At 64.7% G+C, this 20,090-nt stretch overlaps 5 protein-coding genes across 8 annotated transcripts; 3 read left to right on the forward strand and 2 right to left on the reverse strand.

Moving 5' to 3' along the window:
* Positions 1–683: 683 nt before the first annotated feature.
* FKBP8 (FKBP prolyl isomerase 8) lies at positions 684–4,943 on the reverse strand. The gene is made up of 8 exons (XM_009901099.2): positions 4,682–4,943; positions 4,343–4,512; positions 4,119–4,207; positions 3,674–3,891; positions 3,429–3,601; positions 3,258–3,335; positions 1,232–1,369; positions 684–770 (listed from the first exon to the last, which is right to left on the reverse strand). Exons 1-8 carry the CDS (start codon positions 4,941–4,943, stop codon positions 684–686), a joined length of 1,215 nt encoding a protein of 404 aa, XP_009899401.2.
* Positions 4,944–5,542: 599 nt separating this feature from the next.
* Positions 5,543–7,582, forward strand: KXD1 (KxDL motif containing 1). 3 transcript variants are annotated; one of them, XM_054175157.1, is made up of 5 exons: positions 5,543–5,793; positions 6,009–6,109; positions 6,200–6,352; positions 6,780–6,826; positions 7,154–7,582. In XM_054175157.1, exons 2-5 carry the CDS (start codon positions 6,015–6,017, stop codon positions 7,384–7,386), a joined length of 528 nt encoding a protein of 175 aa, XP_054031132.1. In that variant the 5' UTR covers positions 5,543–5,793; positions 6,009–6,014; the 3' UTR covers positions 7,387–7,582. The 3 variants fall into 3 exon arrangements, with proteins under 3 accessions (XP_054031132.1, XP_054031131.1, XP_009899400.1); XM_054175156.1 differs by having other exon boundaries at positions 5,544–5,717; XM_009901098.2 differs by lacking the exon at positions 5,543–5,793 and having other exon boundaries at positions 5,831–6,109.
* Positions 7,583–8,099: 517 nt separating this feature from the next.
* UBA52 (ubiquitin A-52 residue ribosomal protein fusion product 1) lies at positions 8,100–9,079 on the forward strand. The gene is made up of 5 exons (XM_054175139.1): positions 8,100–8,159; positions 8,384–8,504; positions 8,587–8,673; positions 8,752–8,854; positions 8,940–9,079. The coding sequence occupies exons 2-5, from the start codon at positions 8,402–8,404 to the stop codon at positions 9,031–9,033; spliced, it is 387 nt and encodes a 128-aa protein (XP_054031114.1). The 5' UTR covers positions 8,100–8,159; positions 8,384–8,401; the 3' UTR covers positions 9,034–9,079.
* A 211-nt stretch (positions 9,080–9,290) lies between these two features.
* On the forward strand, positions 9,291–11,588 carry REX1BD (required for excision 1-B domain containing). 2 transcript variants are annotated; one of them, XM_054175168.1, is made up of 5 exons: positions 9,291–9,299; positions 9,956–10,038; positions 10,460–10,664; positions 10,767–10,855; positions 11,144–11,588. In XM_054175168.1, the coding sequence occupies exons 1-5, from the start codon at positions 9,297–9,299 to the stop codon at positions 11,214–11,216; spliced, it is 453 nt and encodes a 150-aa protein (XP_054031143.1). In that variant the 5' UTR covers positions 9,291–9,296; the 3' UTR covers positions 11,217–11,588. The 2 variants fall into 2 exon arrangements, with proteins under 2 accessions (XP_054031143.1, XP_054031142.1); XM_054175167.1 differs by lacking the exon at positions 9,291–9,299 and having other exon boundaries at positions 9,805–10,038.
* Positions 11,589–12,167: 579 nt separating this feature from the next.
* Positions 12,168–19,675, reverse strand: CRLF1 (cytokine receptor like factor 1). Its single transcript, XM_054175429.1, has 8 exons — positions 19,585–19,675; positions 14,885–15,163; positions 14,177–14,306; positions 13,727–13,896; positions 13,305–13,462; positions 13,062–13,230; positions 12,611–12,789; positions 12,168–12,466 (listed from the first exon to the last, which is right to left on the reverse strand). The coding sequence occupies exons 1-8, from the start codon at positions 19,673–19,675 to the stop codon at positions 12,443–12,445; spliced, it is 1,200 nt and encodes a 399-aa protein (XP_054031404.1). The 3' UTR covers positions 12,168–12,442.
* Between the last annotated feature and the right edge of the window lie 415 nt (positions 19,676–20,090).

Consider the following 20,090-nt stretch of genomic DNA (forward strand, 5'->3'; position numbering starts at 1 on the left):
AGGCCCCCAGGCTACAGTAAGCTGTAGGGCAAAGAGGGATCCTCCCCCCCCCCCATCCAAAACACTTGGACCCACGAGAGACAGCCTGGAGAGGAGGCCTCTGGAGCTCCCCTCCCGCACTCCCCCCCCAGGTTTCTTTGGCTTCCTTTGGACATTGCATGGCCTGGGAAGTGCCGAGGAGAGTGGGGGCCTGGGGAGGGCTGAGTGGCTGGCAGCCCCCCAGGCACAGAGGATCTCGCTGCTCATGCCCCATGGCACCTCTGCACAGCTGGGCCCAGCCACAGGACCCACTGTGCCCTTTCATACCCACGTGGGACCCACCGTGCCTGCCCCCTGCCTGTCTGCCCACGGCGGGACCACGGTGCCCACGGGGCTCACTGGGCTGGAGACAGCCACAGCAGACCTGTGTGCAGCAGCTCCTGCTCCCCTCCAACAGCCTGGGGCTGGGCGCTGAGCCCCTGAGTGCCAGGAGCGTGCTTGGGGGTCTCTGCTCTGCCCCTGGCTCCATCCTTGTGCCGGGAGGGCTGGGGGGGGACACCGAGAGGGGAGTCTGGCACCTCCGGCAGAGAAAGCAACTGCGAGTCCGTGGGAAGGCGTCGGTGGAGCCCCGGGGGGGCCCTTTGCAGGAGAGAGGCACAATCCGGCACAGGTCCTGTGCCACGGGGCCACCCCTGCTGCCACCCTCAGTTCCTCGCCGCGATGACCACGGACAATGCCACCCCGCCCAGGGCGATGGCGGTCGCGCCGAAGAGCCACTTCCAGGGGATGGACTGAGGAGAGACCGGAGAGAGAGCGAGGAGGTGACGGCAGGCACGGGGACGGCGGCGCACCCGCCGGAGCGGGGCCGCGCCGAGAGCCCGGGGGCAGTGCCGAGGGCCCAGCACCCATCCCAGGCTGCAAACGCGGCAGGGGCCCTGCCCGGCGCCCCGCGCGTCGCCGGGGACAGCGTGTGCCGCACCGGCCCCGGAGCAAAGTCCAGAGCCTCCAGCTGGCAACGCCGGGCGCCGGCGGACGGAGCCAGCAGCACAGCTACGCAGTGCTCCCGGCAGGGCTGCCGGAGCCTGGACCCCCAGCTCCCAGCAGGCTGCTGTGGGCCACATCAGCAACCCCTGCTCGGGAGCAGGGCTGTGCTGACCCCCGGTGACCGAGGGGACACTAACCCAACCCTCCCCAGCCCAGGGGTGCCCCCAGCCCCTCTGCCACCCCGCAGCAGGGCAGCAGCAGCCCTTACCCAGGGCAGCTTGTCCTTGCACTTGCCCGGGGTGCTGGCAGCGCTGGGGTTCCCCAGCATCTTCCTGTACATCTCTGTCTCCAGGCTCCTTTGGTCCGCGTGCTTCTTCACCAGCTTGGAGAGCTCAGCGTGGATGGTCTGGGGAGGGGGCAAGGTGCTGCTGTGACCAGAGTGCCACCACCAGCAGGTCTGACCACCAGCCATGCAGGAGCTTTATGGAACAACCTAGAGGCAGCCAGTGGGGCTGACAGCCTGATCCTGCCCCTCTCCCTGCACTGAGGGGCTGGCAGCAGGCACTCTGAGTGTCCCTCTGTCCTTTCTGGCCACCCAAGCTGTCCCACTGCTCAGGGCTGGTGCCAGACAGCACCAGGAGGATTTGATCCTTTAATGGAGACAGCGGAGCGCCTGCCTTGGGGACAGAGCTGCCCCAGCTCTCTGACCTTTCTGTCTGCATGGAGATTGGGCAAAAGGGCTGCAGCAAGGCCCAGGAGCATGCCAGTACCTGCCTGGCTGTGCCAAGCACTGGCTGCAGCTGCAGAAGAAAGCTCCGTGCCCTGCACTCACTCTGAGGCTCCCAAGAAAGCAGTGAGAGGCACTGGCCAGCCAAGCATGGCACCACCAGCTGTGCCCAGCAGCATGAAGGCTGCAGTGGTGCAGCTGCCCAGTGCCACAGCCATGCTGTGCCCTCTGCTGGGGAGGGCTCCCTAAACACCACCACCAGGGACCCACAGCAGCTCTGCTCCTTGCTGTCTCGCCCAGACACAAGCCAGGACTTCACCACGCTGCCACCTTGGTACCGCTGCCTCAAACATGAGGCTCTGGAGGGCGCAAAGCACCTGCAGGCACCCCGAGCTCCCCAGGGCTGCCACCCCCCAGCTCCCAGGACAGGGGAATTCTCCAGGGGGTTGGCAGAAGGGAACCCAGCAGCTGCTGGTCTGTACCAGGCAGAAGGTGCCCAGAGCTGTGCTGAGCCCAGGCAGGTGGAGCCCAGGGCTGCTCCAGTCTGTAGCCTGTGACTCACCCACGCGCGTCTGGAGCGGCACTGCCACTTCCCTGGAAGTGCCAGCAGCCAGCTGGGGAGCTCAGGAGCTCAGTAATTTGCTGCCCTTGTGGTTGGAGTGGTGACATCACTGCCAGGCACTTTGTCAGCCCTCTCCAATTAAAAGCTTCATCCCTGGGCCTGGCAGCAGCCACCCCACTGACAGGGACGTGCTGGGGGCATGTGGCAGGAGCTGCTCCGGGCACTGGGACTGCCCAGCCTGACCCCCCTGGCAAGGGCAGGCTTTGAGATCCTGCTCACCCCTCCCACGGGCACCACCAGTTCTGCTGCTGCCCCTGCTTGCTGGCCCCAGACCATGGCACCAGCGCTGGGGGTCTGGTGAAATTCCCAGAGCAGAGGTGGATAAACCTCCAGACCCAGTCGAGGACCACAGGCCACCTGCAGAGCCAGCCCCCCGCAGGCAGCACCTCCCTGCTGCTCCCCTGCTCCCCCTGGCTCGCCCCTGCTGGGGCCATTCCCTCCTGACTTCTCCTGAGGCTCCAATCCTGCAGCTGATCATTAACCAACAGGAAATTCCTGACCCAGAGCTCGCCCTGGCCTGGGCGCTGGACTGAGGTCTGGGCTGCTCCTGCCACCCACTGAGTCACGCTGCAGGCTGCTGGGCCAGTCTGGCAGGGCCTGGGCTCTGCTTCCTGCAGGCATGGCAGGAGCTGCTGGAGCCACCCAGGGAAGCTGGAGCAGCCAGGACCATGCAGGCAGATGGCTGCTGGGCCAGCAGGGATTCCTCTCACCACAAGGACCAAAGGGCAAAGGAAGGCAGCACAGGGACAGCTCACAGCACAGAGCTCAGGGAGCCACCAGCCCAGCTCAGACATTGCACCATGCTGTGCCTCACCCCACAGCTGCCCAGGCCCCTTCCTGGCAGCAGTCATGGGAGGACACCAAGATCTGCAGAGGTATGGGGAGCAGAGGGAGCCCTGCAGACACCCAGCTCAGCAGGGCCACTGGTGGCACACAGCTGCCTACCTTGTTTGAAGGCTCCAGCTTCAATGCTGCCTTTAAGATGGGGATGGCCTCTCTGTACTCACCCTGCTGAGCCAGGACCTGGAAGGTGAGACAGGGATGGAGCTCTGCCCTCAGCCCTGCCCTCCACCGCCCCACGGAGAAGGGGCAGCAGTGCCTGCTGCCTGGCCTCACCTTGCCCTTCCGGAAGAGGGCTTTGATGTTCCCTGGCTGGTGCTCCAGGACCAGGTTACAGGACTTGAGGGCTGCCTCATAATGGTCCAGCTTCAGCTGAGAGGCTGCCAGGTTGTTGAGACATTTCACCTTCACGTCCAGCAGCTCGGCCTCCTCCTCCGGGCTGAAGTCAACTGCAAAGACCCCAGAGGTGAGCTGCAGTGGGGAGGGAGCCCAGGCGGCCCTGGCTGGGTGGGAGCAGATACCTTTAGAGCTGGAGCTGATGACCTTGAGGGCAATGTCGTAGGAGTTGATGGCCAGCACGTAGTCTGCCTGCTGGTAGAAGAAGTTGCCGCGCTCCCGCTTGCGGTTGGCCAGCTCCACCTTCTCCTTCCCGCTCAGCAGCTCCAGGTCCGGCCCGTCCCGCGCTGCCAGCAGCTCCACCTCCAGGGTGAGGGCCGCGTTGGGGGGGATGTCAGGGCTCCTGCACAGAGCAGGGCACGGAGCTGTGGCACTGCTGTCACCTCTGCCAGGCCCAGCAGGCCACAGAAGCTCGGGGGGTGATAGAGATCATTCCCCCCAGATAGCGCATGCCGCCAGCTCCATCAAGCTTCGCTCTGCCCACGAAGTGTGGCTGGCTGAGCTGTCTCTGGCAGTGGAGGGCACAGCTGTCACTGCCCTGTTTGGGGCCACAGAGCCCTCCCAGCTCACCTGCCCTGAAGGCCGTAGCAGTACTTTGCATCCGACTGGATCAGAGCTGTCTCCCCCATCTCCAGCAGCTGCACACACAGGTCCAGGGCCTGCAGGGAACCACATCACAGGGAGGGAGTTTAAGCAAGGGCAGAGAAGCTGCTTCTGAGCCACAGACAGGAACATCACCAACCCCAAACCCTCCCTGCACCCCGAGGTGAGGAAGGCGAGCAGCCAGCCCTGACCTGCAGGACATCGCAGTCCCCCAGCGTGAAGGTGAGGGCAGGGTCCTCCTCCACCACGCTGCCGTCCTCCAGCCTGGCCTCCAGCCGGATGGTCACGTCCTGGCCCTTGCGGGGGCGAGTGTCCACCCCCTGCCCTGGCACCAGCGTCTTCTTCTTCAGCAAACCGCTCCCTGGGCGAGGAGAGACCAGAGGTTAGGCCAAGGCTGGGAGGGAAAAGCCTCATTCTGACCACCCTGCTCTGACCCCTGCCTGGCCTCCACGGTGTGAGGAGCACCGGTGGAGCCGCGGGGAACCTGTGAAGCCCTGCAAGCCCAGCGCCCTCCTGCCCCAGGCTCCTACCCAGAACATCGACCCACTCCTGGGGGTCCTCCGCTGCTTCCCCCGCGGGCTGAGTGTCCTCCCGCGGCGGGGCGGGTGGCCTGCCCACGTCCTCCAGGGGAGGCAGCTCGCTCAGGTCCTCCTCCTCCTCCTCTTCTTCCTCCAGGACCTCAAAATCCTCCGTCGTGTCCAGCTGAGCGGCGTCAGCCGTCGGTGGGGGCTCGGCGCCGCTGCCTGCCCGGTTCGGGGAGCCGCTCCGTGGTTCCTCCCCGCTGGAGGCCATCGCGGCGGAGCAACCTGGAGAGGGGAGGGAGGACGCAGATCGGGCCTGCACTTACCGGGAAGAGCACAGGACGCGGCCGCCAACCCAGGTAGCACCGGGAGCCAGGCCCAGGGTCCGCCGGGGACGATGCGCGGCTCGGGCCAGGGAGGTGCCGCCGGGGGCGAGAGACGCGGCCACGGGGAGGGAGGCCCCGGGGGAAGGCGCCGCAGCCCCGGCCCGGTCCCGGGAGGGGCCGCCCCGCGCGCCCCCCGCCGCCAGGTGTCGCCCCCCGCCCGCGGGACCCCCACGTCACCGTCACGCGCTGAGAATCCCCCTAGCAACGGCCGCGCGCCCCCCGCCGCTCCTACCTGGCCCCGCGACCCCGCGGCCGGCAGCCCCGCCCCGCCGCTCCTATTGCACCGACACCACCCAGCACGCTGACGCCATTGGCTGAGGAGAACGCTCGTCAGTGAAGCAATGGGCGGGGCATGGCGCCGTCTTAAAGGGGCCGCGGAGAGGGAGTGCTGGGGCCGAGCGTGCGGTCACGGCGAGGGGGTGTCCGGGGATCTCGGTGCTGGCACCGAGGTAGCCTCGTGACACCGGGGGGGCGGTGAGCGGTGGTCCTGAACCTCTCCGCCTCGCCAGCCGCCATTACTTCCGGCTCGGTGCCGTGACGCAAGGCCGCGCTGACGCTCCGGGGTCACGCTCGCCGTGACCGCGCACCCGGAAGCGAGGTGCGGCTGCCGGTGTCGCTCCCGCTCCCGTCATGTGAAACGGCAGGACAGACTCCCCCAGGTGCGCGGGCGCTGCCGGCGGGAGCCTCCGGGGTCACCGCGAGGGGTCCAGGCCCGCGTCCCCCCAGAGGAGCCCGGTACCGGGACAGTTCTACCGGGAGGCGGTGGGCGGGCAGGGGGGACCCAGTTTACCGGTGGGTGTGCGTGGGGCTGGCCTAGGGCTCTGCACGTGTGTGTGTGTGTGTTAGCTCCGGTATCGGCGGCATGGCACGGCAGAGTGAGTCCCGTTACCGGTCCGGGGGGCACGGCAGGCTCCCGCCCCCCGGCTGAGCTGCTCCTCGCGGTCCCGCAGGTGGCGATGGAGCCCACGGCCTCGCAGGTCTTCTGCGGGCGGGTGCTGGGCATGGTCAACGCTGAGGACGTCAACGCCATCATCCTGGCTCAGAAAAATATGTGAGTCCTGGGGGAGCCGAGCCCCGAGGGATCTCGGCACCGGGAACCTGCTGCGACCTTTGCTGAGCTCCATCTGCTTCCTCCGTGCAGGCTGGATCGATTCGAGAAGACCAACGAGATGCTGCTCAACTTCAACAACCTCTCCAGTGTCCGCATGCAGCAGATGAGTGAACGCTTCCTGCACCACACCAAGACGCTGGTGGAAATGAAGAAGGATCTGGACAGCATCTTCCGGAGGATCCGGTGGGCAGCAGGGACAGGGCTGCTGGTGGGAGGCAACGTGGAGAGCCTGCTGGGGCTCATCGAGGTCTGGGTGGGCTGTGAGGGTGTTTAAGTGGGACACAAGTAAGAGTTCAGCGTGGAAAAATGGTTGGAGAGGGGGAAAGCAACACATGGAGGCACCAGGAGAGGAACTGCAGACGCCAGAGCTTTGGGATTCCTGGGTTCTGGTCCAGCCAGGGTGGTCTGAGCTCCCCTGGGGCGGTGGGAGGGATGGGTAAGAAAAGCAGGCCGTGGAGGACTGCCTGGCATGCTGATGGGGTCTGGGCAGGAGCCCCAGGGACCCCCCAGGGATTCATTTGCCTGTTCCAGAGAGCGGAGGGAGCTGGCCGGGCAGTTGGCTCCAGTCGATTTGCTTCCCTGGGGACTGACTTTGCTCTCTCCTCCCCAGGACGCTGAAAGGAAAGCTGGCAAAGCAGTACCCAGAGGCTTTCAGCAGTGAGTGATTCCTTCTGATGCAGGTTTTCTGTCGAGTTCCTACCCACACAGTCCCTTTTCCTAAGCACACACGAGCTGGCTTTCGGGAGAAGCCCCTGAGCCCCAGGCTGCTGTGCCTGGGAAGCTCCCCGCTGGCATCCGCTGCAGCTGTGGCTCTCAAGCAGCTGCTGATTTATTCTTCACCAAGTTCCTTATTGATTCCTGCTGCAAGCAGGCAAAGCTTAAAGGCAGTGATCAGCAAACTGCTGCGCTGGGGCACCTCTCCTACCTGCTGTCGCGCCGGCAGCTCCTCGCAGCAGCGCTTCAGGTTTGGTCCTTCCCTTCCAGACATCCACGAATCTCCCATCCTGGAGGACGACGACGACTTCGACCCCGTCCCCAAGAGCACCACCACCACCATCGCTACCTCTGAGCAGAGCACGGAGTCCTGTGACACCAGCCCCGACATCATCTCCCCCACCACCAGCCAGGACTTTGAGGATTTATCCCAAGGCCACTACGATTTGCCGGCCGCCAACGGACAGAGCCTGACGGGTGGCACGGCCGAGGGCCTGGACTAGGTGTGCAGCCCTGCAGAACTTTCTATCCTCTATTTATAGTTGTGTGCTTCTTTTTTTCTCTGGGGGGTGGGGGAGAGAGGAGCCAGGGCCGAGGGCGGCAGAGGTCCTTCTGCCTCTCAGCTGCCACTGTGGTGTAAGCCCTGCCGCTCGCTCCGGGGCGAGTAAGTAAAACCTGGGTTTGAAACACTTCTTGTCCTTCCTCATTTGAGCAGCAAACTCCCACCGGGGGTGGAGACTTTGGTGCAGAAGAGCTGCTTTGGGGTGCGGGTGGCTCTTCCTGAAGGAAGGGGGGGTTGGGGTCCCAGCAGTGCTCCAGCTGGCCTGCAGGTCTGTGCTGCTGCAGGCTCCCTGCTGGCTCTGCCACAGCTCCTGCCTGCAGGAAGGGCCTGAGCCAGGTTCCCTCTGGTCCCTGCCTGCCTCTCGCCACAGCGCAGCCCTCGCCGGGGACTGCCCAGGCCTGGTCCCTCCCCGATCCTCTCCGCGTCCAGAGGATCGCCCTGGCTGCTGGGGGCTGGGGAGGGTTGAGGCTGGAGGCTGCGGCCCCGTCCCGAGGCTGTGGGGAGGCTCTAGGGCAGCGGGGCCGTCCCTGGAGCCGCGGTGTCGGTACGGGGCCGCTCCCGGGGGCTAAGGACGGTTCAGAAAGCAGCTCGGGGGCCGGGGCCGGCGGGAGCGTGGGCGGCCGGCGCCTGCGCGGGGGGCGGGGGGGCGCCGGTTGTGACGCAGCCGGGAGGGTTCCGGTTCCGGTCGCTCCTTTTCTCAGCGCGAGGCGGCGGGTGCGCGCGCGGCGGCTCCGGCGCCGGGCCCGGGAGCGGGGCGCGGGCCCGGGAGCGGGCGGGGGGCGCTGGATGCCGGGGTGGGGAGGCAGGGGCGGGGGGCCCGGGCGCGGGATCGGGGGCTCGGAGGCCGGGGGCCGGCGGCGGGGCCGGGCCGGGGGTCGGGACACGGAGGCCTCCCGGGGGGGCCCGGCCGCGGGTGACGTGGCCGCCGCTCTCCGCAGGACTCGGACGGTGCCAAGATGCAGATCTTCGTGAAGACGCTGACCGGGAAAACCATCACCCTGGAGGTGGAGCCCAACGACACCATCGAGAACGTGAAGGCCAAGATCCAGGACAAAGAAGGTACCGCCGCGACCGGGCTGCCCCCGCCCCGCCCCGCGGGCGGCCCCCGCCGGCCTGGCCGTGACCGTCTCTGTCCTCGCAGGCATCCCCCCCGACCAGCAGCGGCTGATCTTCGCGGGCAAGCAGCTGGAGGATGGCCGCACCCTCGCCGACTACAACATCCAGAAAGGTACCCCGCGGGCCGGGCTGCGCTGCAGGGGGCGCCGGCGGCTCCCGGCCCCGCCGTGACTTGGTCTCCTTCCCTCAGAGTCCACTCTGCACCTGGTGCTGCGCCTGCGGGGGGGCATCATCGAACCCTCCCTGCGCCAGCTCGCCCAGAAGTACAACTGCGACAAAATGATCTGCCGCAAGTACGTCCCCTTGGCCCCTCCTCTGGGGGGTGGGCACCCTGCCCCCAGGGCAAGGAGGCTTTAGTGACCTGTGCCCCCCCCCCAGGTGCTACGCCCGGCTGCACCCCCGCGCCGTCAACTGCCGCAAGAAGAAGTGTGGCCACACCAACAACCTGCGCCCCAAGAAGAAGGTCAAGTAGAGCCGGCAGCCCTGCCGCGCCCTCAATAAAGCATCGCAGCTCGAGCGGCTCCCTGGCGTTTTGTTTCTTGCCCGAACCGGCGCCGTTTGCAGTCAAGGGGGGGTCGGGGGGGTCGGGGCGATGCGTGCTCGGGAGCCGCGGGGGGTGCCCGGCAGGCGGCTGCAGTACCGCTGGGTGCCTGCAGGTGGCGGTGGAGCCGCGCTGGCCGTTCCGCTCCGCCCCCGCGCCCGGCCGGGCCTGCGCGCTCCGGGCGGGGCCGGGCCATGGTGAGCGGAGCCGGGGCACCGGGCGCGGGGCTGGGCTGGAGAAGGGTCCCTGAGGGCGACGGGGTGGGCACCGAGCCGGGCGGGTTCGAGCAGGAGTGGGGGCGTCCCGAGACCGGGTTCTGTCTGTGCACGCGTAGCTGGGCCGGGGCGGGATGGGGGGGGGGCTCCCGGTGCGCGTCAGGAGCGTGCGCGCGTGACCGAGGAGGGTCCCGGGTGGTAGGCAGGGGAGTGGGGAGGGGTCCCCTGCCCGTCCCCTGACGTCCGGTGTGGGGAGGATCCCGGTGCCGGTCCGCTGCCTGCGCGCGGGGCCGAGGGGGCTGCCGGTGCCCGTCGGTATGGTGTGCACGTGGCCAGGGGGTGCCTTGCGTGGGCAAGGAGCCAGGGAGGGGGACGTGGAAACGGGGGGGTCCCGGTGCCGACCCGTGGTGGCCCCGGTGCCGACCCGTGGTGGCCGTGGTGTATCCCGGTGATGGACAGAACTCGGGCGTTACGACCGGGCTCAGCCTGGGTTCTCCCGGTACCGCCACCGGGAGGGGGAAGCTCGAGGTGCAGCCAGCACCAGCGTAAGAGCCCCGGGGGCTGCCGGCTGTGCCCTTGAGCCGCTCAGCTGGAGCAAAGCCAGTGGCACTGCCATGCTGTCCCCTTGCCCCTGGCAGACCGGGGAGGCCGTGAGGGTGTTGCTGCAGCGGCTGCAGGAGCTGCAGGGCGAGCGGATAGAGGCCTACCGGCTGCTGGAGCAGTGAGTACGGCACCACGGGGCGGGCACTGATGGGGGGGCACCTGTGCCAGCAAGGAACCGAGCCCCTGACCCTGAGCTTATTGCATCCTGCTGTGGAGGAGCTGCAGCTGGCAGGGGCACACCTGTGTCAGTTACAGGAGACGCTGAGCTTCCAGGGTGGGGGGCAGGAGATAAGGGAAGGGAAACCAACCCAGTCCTACCCCAGAAGCAGTTGCCAAGCCTGTGCTGGGCCAGGGCTGAAGCTGCTGGGCACTGGAGGGATCGAGAGCTGCCAACTCCAGACAGGAAAACCTTCCTGTTGCTGCGTGCGGGTGGCAAAGAGAGCTCAGCACCAGGATGGGAGCCATGGGCTGCTGCCATCCCAGTGCCCAGCCCTGTGTGGTGATGGTGGCTTCTGCCCCCCACTCAAACCTGTCGGCAGGGGCCACCAGGCATACCTGAGCAGTGCCCCCCACTATGACTTCCCGCGGTACCGGCAGCTGGTGCACGAGGTCACGGTGGCCTTCAGCGGCATCTCCCGGGAGGTGCTGGGCATCGCCGGGCGCCTGCGGGACGAGCTTGCCCGCCCCGACCTGGCCCAGCACCTCGCCCGGCTCCAGGAGCGGGAGCAGGAGAAGCTGCAGCTGGTGAGTGCCAGGCCGTGGCTGTGGAGGGTCCCACTGGTGCCCCTGACCGGGCTGGGGCAGCTTTGGGGGGTGGCTCTATCTCCCACTGTGTCCCCCCTGCAGACAGCGCAGCTCCAGCTGGCCAGGCAGCAGGCACAGGACCAGCCCCAGGCAGATGCCCATCAGCAGGAGGTGCAGGAGCTCAAGCACAAGTAGGTGGTGGCCTCTCCCCCCATCTCGGGATGGCAGCATCTGCCCCTCACCCAGGCCAGGAGCCCCTTCCCTACCTTCCCCCCCGTTGCGGCCCAGGGGGGCCCAGATGGTGCCTTCAAAAGCTCTCTGGGCCGCAGCCCCGGGGAGGGCTCGGGGAGGGCTCGGCGGTGCCGCGGTCCCCTCGGCCTCCCCGGGCTGAGTGTTTCATAAACAGCGCGGGGCAGGCGCGGGGCCTGGCTAATATGCTCCATATGGCCTTTATTTATAGTTTCCATCCGCTCTCCTAGGCTAATTAAAACCATTGAGGCAATCAGCGAAATTCTCCAGGACCTCAAGTACGACTCGGAAGAAGCCGAGTGAAGGGTGTCCCCGTGGGAACGGCTGCAGGGGCCGGCCCGTGGAGCGGGGGCCCCACTCCCCCCCGCCAGTCCCAGCCCCCTCCTGGGGTGGCCATCAGGCACCCCCCCCTGGGCACCTTCCCCCAGGCCTTTCTCTCGAGCAGAGGGTGGAAGAGGTGGAGAATCCCCTTCAGAAGCAGGGCTCCTCTCAGCCCTGAGCATCCCTCAGCAGAGGGGCCTGGGCTGGGGCTGGCTCCTCGCTCCAGCTCTACCAGCGGGGGCTTTGCCCAAGTAAAACCCCAACCCGCAGCTCCAAGGGGCCACCTTGCTTTGCCCTTCGTTGAGCCAGGCAATGCCTTTGGTGCCAGCTGGAGCCCCATGGGCGGCAGCCCCCCCAGAGCCAACTTAGCTGTGCCCCCAGCCCCGTGGCAGCTCGGGTGCCCTGCAAGTGCCCTTTCTGTGGTCACCCAAAATAAACCTGGCCCCATGGAGCTGGGCTGAGTCTCACGGTCTAAAGTGCTTGTGACACCCCCTCCAACGTGGCTGGGTCCCCCGGCAGCCTTGGGCTGGGGTGAGGAGGGGCACAAGTCCCATTTGGCTGCCCGCTGCATCCCCGTCCCCGCGCGCTGCTGCCGCTCCGCTGACGCAGCCCCCGGTGGGGTTTCAGAGGTTTATTGGCATTAAGCTTAAATCTGTTCCTAATTGACTGAAATGGAACCAAAATAAGGCTGGTTTGAATCAAAATTGGAGCAAGCACCGGGCAAACCCCAGCAGCCTCAAACCAGCCCCCGTGGCTCCCCGGGGGCTGACCCCCACTGTGCACTCGCACGTGGGTCCCCCAGGATCGCTCCCGGGGGGAGGCTGTGCTGAGGGTGGGGGGAAACCCAGCAAGCCCCTGCAGCCCCTTCCAGCCCAGAGCTGTCTCCAGCTGGTGATGAAGGAGCAAACCCTCTGTGCCCCCCCACTCCCCCCCCGCCCTGAGCTGAGTAGGGCTGGGGGTCCCCTCATTGTGGTGGGGTGCAAGCAGCAGTGGGGGGGGGGCATGGTCCCCTGGGGCCAGCAGCACCTATGGGGGTGCCAGTGCCGGCTCCCCTCCCCTGACCCCATCCCATCCCCTGGGGCTGGGGGGCTACGCTTTGCCCCAGCCCCCTTCCTGCTCTCCCACGGCGGGGTCGGGGTGGGTGTGGGTGGTCCCGGGCGGGCGCCGGGCGCCCCGTGGCATCCTGCCGGCGCTCGGTCCCCCGAGGGCTACAACTTATCGCCGGGAAGAACCTGTGGAGAGGAGCAGAGCCCCTGCGTCGCCGCCAGCCGCGCCGCTCTCACCCCCCGCGTCCCCCCCGCCCCACTGACACCCCGGAGTCACCCTCAGCCCCTCCCCCCCCGGGGGAAAAGAAGAGTGGAAGGGTCCTTACCTACCTGGTTGCGTGCCTTGTGGGACTTCTGCAGCCAGACGCGCCACTGGTCGTACAGCTTGATGCCCAGGTTGGAGCAGCCGTACGAATGCTTCCGCACCCATCCGAAGAACTGCTTCAGCTCCCGCCGCAGCGTCGTGTTCTGCTCCCCCCCCTTGGGGTCACAGCCCCCCGCCGCTCGCTCTGCGGGCACAAGGGGGACTCAGTGGCACCGTGAGGGGACAGCCCTCGGCCCCCCTCAGCAGCATCCTGCTGTAAATCGTGGTGGAGGAGAGGAAAACCGGCGGCCTTTGGCTGCCAGCTGGCAGAGCCGAGCTCCTGGCTGGTCCTTGGCAAGAAATCAGCTGCTGGGCGTCGGGCAGGGGAGGGCCCCCCCCTAGCATGCCCAGTGTGAGCGGGGGAGGGGGGGCCCGGCGTTGACATCGGCTCCCTGCTCGCCTGGTGGTGGCACTCACCGCTGCGCGGCGTGGAGGCGGCGGTGGGGTTGCTCCAGTCGCTCCAGATGCCAGCGCTCTTGGAGCCGTAGATGCCAAAGGGGTTGCATCGCACCTGGACGAAGTAGACGGTGCCGGGGCGGAGGCCGGCCAGGCGGCAGGAGGTCTGGTTGCCCACATCATCCACCACCTGCAGGAGGAGGAGAGGGCAGCTCAGTGTGCTCAGGCACCCTGCGGCGCCGCTGGCAGGGGATGCCAACCCACCTTCCACTCTGAACTGTCCTCCACCCGGTACTGGATCTGGTACTTGGCTTGGAAGAGGAAATCCTTGAGGGCTGGTGGGGAGCTCCAGCGCACGCTCAGCTGGTCCTCCAGGTCCCCCACCCGGCTGACGTGCACGTCCGGCGGGGGGTCAGTGGTGACTGTGGGGACAGGACAAGGGCTGGTGGGGCTGGGGCAGGCAGCGCCGCGGGGCCGCAGGGGTTAAGGAGATGCAGATGCCGAGGGAAGAAAAAAAAAACCGGAAAAAGCCAACCTGGGAGGAAGCCTAATTGGATTAGGAGCAATTCTGCTCACAGATCGCCCATTTCCTGCCGCCCCTCCCCAGCATCCCACCGCTGAACCCTCGCCCGCTTCCCCTCCTTGAGGTCACCGGCATGTGGTGACATCATGGCACCGCCGCTCACCCACGTCGAGGATGTCCAACATGACGACGTCAGAGACGGCCACCCCCATCCGGTTGGACGCCTCCACCCAGATCTCGTAGGGCGTGAAGAGGGCCAGGTCCTTGGGGATGCGGCAAGAGTAGGTCCCGGCCGTGTGGTACTCCTGGCAAGTGTTGTCTCGGCCGTACCACCTGCGGGCGGGCACTGAGTGCTGGCACCAGCTGCCGCGGGCCGACCCTCACCCATCCCCACGACAAAGAGCCGGGGGCTGCACCTCATTTATCCACCACTCACCACCAGCAGCATCCTGCTGGCGAGGTGTTAGGTTACTGCTTCCCCTCACCCTCCTCCCTGGTACACGCACGGCACAGTGGCTGAGACCCAGCACCATCTAGGAGGCCCTGGGCACCCCCTTCCTCCTCCAGCCTTCAGGAATTTTAGGAACAACAGGGATTGAGGAGGGCACCTCACCTGAGCTTGTACTTCAGGGTGTAGTTGGTGTGCAGGTAAGTCTCCCCTTCGGCCCCCGGCGCCCACTTGCAGGTGAGGTCCTTCATGTTTTTGGACCAGCAGGAAATGTTGACTGGTTTTTCTGGGGGTACTGGGAGAGGGAGAGAAAAAGAAGAGGCAAGTGGGATAAAAATGTGCAGCCAAATGCAGCCTGCAGTCACGGCAGGCGATGCCGCCACGGTCCCCAAGGCTCCAGCCCCGTGTCTGCAAAAGCCTTCGCTGGAGGGGTTCAGGCTCCTGCCCACCCCCAGCCCTGGAGCTGTTTTCTTTCAACAACAGCAACCCAAAAAATCCAACCCGAGCTGCGTTCCCGGGCTGTGTCCCTGGGACGTCGGCCTTAAAATAGCCCCAGATAAAAATCTAACGATTATTGACTCGGACAGGAGTCATCTCCCCCCCGGCGCTGCCAAAACACCCTTCGGCTGCCTGCTGCCCGGAGCCCGAGGCCGCGGGGTGAGGCACAAACCGCCAGGAGGTTCAGATCGATCCAGCAGGGCCAGCTCATGGCACGTCTGGGCAGGAGTTGCGGTGTTCAACCCCACGGGGACACCCGCATCCCCCCCATGGCACCACCTGAGCCACCTCACGGACACAGCCTGGCCGGTGAGGAGGTCCCAGCACGCGGTGCCGGCTCGAAGCCCGCACGTGCGACCGGTGCCACCGACGTACGTCCAACGTAAAGGCAGGAGCCGGCCAAGATGCCGCCGTCTCTGCTGTGACACACCAGGTTGTCCCCAGACTGCTGCTTGGAGCCGTTGAGGCGGCTGAGGGCCACGCTCAGCGTGGTGGGACCCAGGGTGGTGTAGGAGGTGGCCGGCAAGCGCCGGCCGTTGAGGGTCCAGTACAGGTCCTCGGCTCTCAGGTGGGACTCGGGGCTGACCGTGCAGGTGGCCACCAGCGAGGAGCCGATCAGCAGCGTGGGGTCCTGCGGGGAGATCACCGCGGGGTCTGCAGCCGGAGAAACAGGGGGGGGGAGCTGTTAAGAAACTCAAACGGAGTGGATGGATCCGGTGAGAGCTACCTGGGGGGGGGTAGAGCTGGCTGGGGTACAGCTAAAGGTATTTAGATACTGTTCAGGGATTTCAGTTAATGTCTACCTAGCTCATAGAGATTTAGGTGTATTTATAGCTAATTTAATACATTCAGATGCCATTTTTAGATTTTTAATCGATTTAAGCATATTTTTATCTGTTTTATATTTAAGTCTATTTCCATCTTTTATAGAAATCACATTTAAATACCTCTCTTTTCAGATATTTAAGTGTATTTCTGTCTCTCTTGAATGTGTGTTTTAGCTTTCTTTTACATGTATTTTCTCTCTTTTATAGATGTTAATAGAACTTCTGTCTCTTTTTAGGCATTTAGGTGTAGTTGTATCTCTTTGCTCTATATCTTAATCCAATTCGTATCTATTTTATAGATATTTAAGGGCATTTATATCTATTTTATATATTCCACCGTTGGACTCAATGATCTTAAAGGTCTTTTCCAGCTGAAACAATTCTCTGATTCTACCCTTAAATGCAAGTTGTGTCTCTTTTTCCTCTCTTTAAATGCAACTTATATCTATTTTTAGATATTTCCATCCACTTTATATACATTTTAATATATTTAAATCTAAGCTATACCTTCTCATGCATATTTCAGGGTGCTTAAATCCACTTTTAACCTATTTAACTGGCATTTATGCCTATTTGTCCTACCTTTAATTGTATTTCTGTCCCATGTATGGATGTATTTCTATTTTGAGATCTATTCTCTACCTCTTGCTATTTATTTCACCATATTTAAACCCATTTAATATCTATTTTATCTCCCTCTCTCCGTGTATTTACTTCTCTATCCCAGCACAGCCCTTGCAGCAGCGATTGCCTTCTTCCTTCTTTTTCTCTTCACTCGACACGGGGGGCTTGGCCGTGCTCCCTCCAGCCGGGGGCTCCTCGGCAGGTCTAGGGTGCGGGCTCACACCGGGGAGCACCGGCAGCCTTTGGGGCGCCGGGCAGGGCGAGGCTGGGGGACGGGGGCGGGTCGGGGGGGCTCTTTCCAGAGCTGGGTTCTGCCTTTGTAATTTTTCCACCACAAAAGGATTTCAGAAGCAGCTCCGGGAAGTTTTGGGGTGGGTTTCTCCCCCCGGCGTTTCCCAACGACTCCAGGCAGCGCTTCCCGGCCGAGACTGGCACCCACCACCGACCTGGTCCCAGCCATATGTCCCTGGGATCTGCCCCCAGCCCTCGCTGCCGCCTTGGCACGTGGTCACCGCGCTGGGACACGCCGAGGCCCCCCCGAGGCTGCCCCACCCTGGGGAGCCCCTTCGTGATGGGAAAACTCCCCCCCCGCTCTTTCAAGCCCCCCCGGTGGGTGAGGCTCGGCGCCGAGGCCCCCCGAGCCCGCTCCGCGTTTCCGTGTCCCGAGCCCTCGCCGCCCCAGCCGCACGCGCCAGGCTCGTATCCCAAATTACCTCCCGGAAAGCGCCGCGACCTCCGCTCCCCTCCAGCCTCCCCGGCCCCGATCGCTTTTCACCACCCGCCGCTCGCCCCGGCTCCCACCCCGGCGCAATTAGTGCTCCCAAATCCTCGTTATCCTGCCGCAATCTTAATCACCGGCAGCTGCCGGGATGCTCTTGGGGTGGGTGCAAAAGCAGCCCAGGCAGAGGTGCCCCTGCGTACGCCGAGCATTCCCCGGCGATTCCACAGCTACTTCCCACCCAACGCAAACCCTTCCCTAGGGTGAGGGTCGGCCCCCTCCCCAGATCACCCCAGCCTCCGGCGAGGCCTCCAAACAACGCTGCCAATGAGCCCACCCAGATCCAAGCTCCTCCATTAGTGGAGCTGGGGCTGCTCCGGCTCCGCTGATAACGAACCCGGAGCTCCAGACCCTCCTCCCAAATCCTCCTCTAAACAGCACCAGAAACACACCCGAGCTGCCCAGCCCAGGCACATTTCCTCTTCTCCGAGCGCGATCCCCTGCAAAAAGCCAATTTTAGATCGATATTGCAGTTCAGTTTATTTTCTCCCTGCTATTTTTCCCTCCCTCCTCCAAGCAGGACCCCTCGGGAGAGGCCAATTTTATATCTATTTATTTATGTAACCTTTTTTTTGCCCCCCCACTGCCGTTCCCCCCTCACCTCTCCACATGTGTTTTAAAAGGGAAAAGTGTGAAGTTTTCCAATCGGAGGGGAAAGGGCCGGGGAGAGACGCGGGGAGGCTGTGGAATGTGCAAGTCGCAAGGAAAATACCTGCTCCGAGGGGGGGGGGGAAGGCTTATGGCTTTCCTATGACACCAAAAAAATGCTGATCAGGTGCTAAGTAATGCAATAAAGTAGAACCACATTGCCAAGGTGTCGGGAACGTTTATGTTTTCCTTCCAAAGGGCTGGATTTCATTTCATTATTTTTTTTTCTATCACTGTTTTAAGAGGCTGGGAAAGGAAAAGCGAAAAAAAAACCCAACCCAACCCCTCCGCTAAGTGTCGGAGATCAGGCAGTTAAATAAAAGATTTATTAAGATGTGTGCGGGGTGTGAGGGGAGGGGCGGGGAAGGAAAAGTGCAAATAATTGCCCCGGAGAACAAAGGGAGATTTGGGCAGCCTCGGACTGGGCAAGGAAATTTGCTTTAGCGATGTAGGTAACGAGCGCCGAGAGCTCTGCCTCAGCCCCAGCGGCGAGGCTTGCGGGCGGACACGGCACCCGAAAACGCCTCGGTCCTCCTTCCCACACTTCATCCCTCCTTTGCAGATACCTTATCCCTCCTTTCCCACTCCTCAGCCCTCCCCCCCCCCCAACCCAGCTGGCATTTCTGGTGCCATCCCTCAGCTGCAGGAGGGTTTATAAAAAGCCCGGGCGCCGCAGCCAGCGCGGCCGAGCCGGCCGAGGGGAATCTTTCGCTCTCTAAAAGGAGATTTGGCGTCGCCTACCCCCAGCGCCGCACGTCGAGGGGCCGCAGGGCTCTCGCGAATGGGTCCAAAAGGGATTTTTGGAGGATTTTTCATCATTTTTCCATTGCTTTTGTCATTCCTGACCTAATTATTTCTGTGCGAGACTCCCCTGGGAGCGACACGTGTGGCTCGGGGGGTACAGGACCTGGGTGGCCAGGTCCTCCTGGCATCGCCGTGCTGGCAGGAGGTGCTGAGCGGTGGGGACTCGTTTGGGACCTCTTTGGGACCCGTTTGGGTGTCAGAGCGACCCCCCAAACACCCCCGGCCCTGAGAAATTCTCACCATGGGGAGGAAGCCAAACTTCCTGCTGCGGGGAGCAGGACCTCGCCTCCCTTCGCTTGGGCCCGAGGGGAAGAAAGGAGGCTTTGGAAGAGGGGGTGGAGGCTAATTTGGGTTTAGGGCACTGAGGGGGTTCGGGGACCCTCCTATGTCCCCACACACAGCAAGGGGGGACCTTGGTCCCCACAGGGCTGAGGCCATCTACATCTCAACCCACAGGTGGCATCTCCCAGACCTGCCCCTGCTGGGTGGAACCCCGAGATGGGCATCACGGCCGAGCCCCCCAGGGGTACTTTGTTTGACGGGGGTCATTGTTTTCCACGGGAGTGGGAGCTCCGTATTGTTCTGGGTGGGGAAAAGGGGATTCATTGTTCTCTGGGACGGGAGGGCAGAACTCTCCGGGGGCAATGGGGGTCCCCTGTTGCTCTCAGCAGGAGGAGGGGGTTTCAAAGGCTCTAGGGGAGGGGAATGGGAGGGGGTCATCACTCCCAGGGGTAGGAGGGGGTCGTGTGGGGAAGGGGTTCGCTATTGTTCTCCGGCCAGGGGTTTCCATTGTCCTGGGTGGGGATCGGAGCCACATTGTTCTCCGGGAGGGGGTTCTGCACGGCGCGGGGGGAACACACAAGGAGGAACCGACCCTTCTCGGGCAGGGGCGTGCCCCATCTCCATGGGGAGAGGGGCACTGGCTGCTCCCGGGGCAGGATGGGGGGTTCCGGATGCTCTCCGGGCTTGGGGGGAACACAGAAAGGGTCCTCTATTGTTCTCCGCGGGGAGGTGGGGGGGTGGGGGGGGGTCCCGTCTGGGCTGAGGGATCAATGCGAGAGGGGAGACTCGGTTGCCTGTCGGGGGGGTGGGGTGGTGATGAAGGGTCCCGGCTGCCCACCCCGAGGGGGGGTCCCCCTTATGCTGAGACATACAGCTCCGAAGTGCGCCCGGCAACGTTCCCGCCGCTCCCGGGGCGAGATGGGGGGCACGGGACGGACGGGACAGACGGGACGGACGAGACACCCTCCACACGGACCGGCCCCACATAGCCCTCACCGAGCAGGGCAGCCTCGGGGGGCACCGCGCAGCGCCCGCCCTGGCCCCGACGGGATCCCCCTGCCTCCCACCCCACGTCCACCTTGCAGCAGCCGCCCAGTGCTTCTGGTACTCACAGGCGATGGGCTCGGCGCAGAGGAGCCTCAGGCAGAGCAGGAGCAGCGGAAGGAACGACGGCGGGGACGGCGGGGACGGCGGGGACGGCATGGCCGGCTCTGGTGCCCGTCGGTGCCCGGGGCAGCAGAGCGCACCGGCACGTCCGGGGAAGTCCCGAGCAAGTCTGAGCAGCCCCCGGTAACCAAAGCCCTAAATGCCGCCCTGGCCCCGCCCCGCCCGGCCCGGGCCCGCCCCCGGGGGGGCAGAAAGGCACCGGCACCAGGGTCCTTCCGCCCCACTCTGGTACCGGCTCCGGTACCAACACCCGGGTGCCAATGCCCGTACCGCGGCTCCCGGTGCTGCCGCAGGATGTCGACCCCACGTCCCTGCCCGGTCCGGGGCCGGTGTCCCTCTCCCCGCCGAGCCCCGCGGGAGCTGAGTAAGAGCCTTCCCACGGGTGACTCATGCACGGCCGCCACGGACCCTCCCGTGCCCACGGGGCCGCTTCCGAGGCTGCACCCGCGGC

The sequence above is a fragment of the Dryobates pubescens genome, chromosome 31, assembly GCF_014839835.1.
Source record: "Dryobates pubescens isolate bDryPub1 chromosome 31, bDryPub1.pri, whole genome shotgun sequence".
In the NCBI taxonomy this organism is placed as follows: Eukaryota; Metazoa; Chordata; class Aves; order Piciformes; family Picidae; genus Dryobates; species Dryobates pubescens.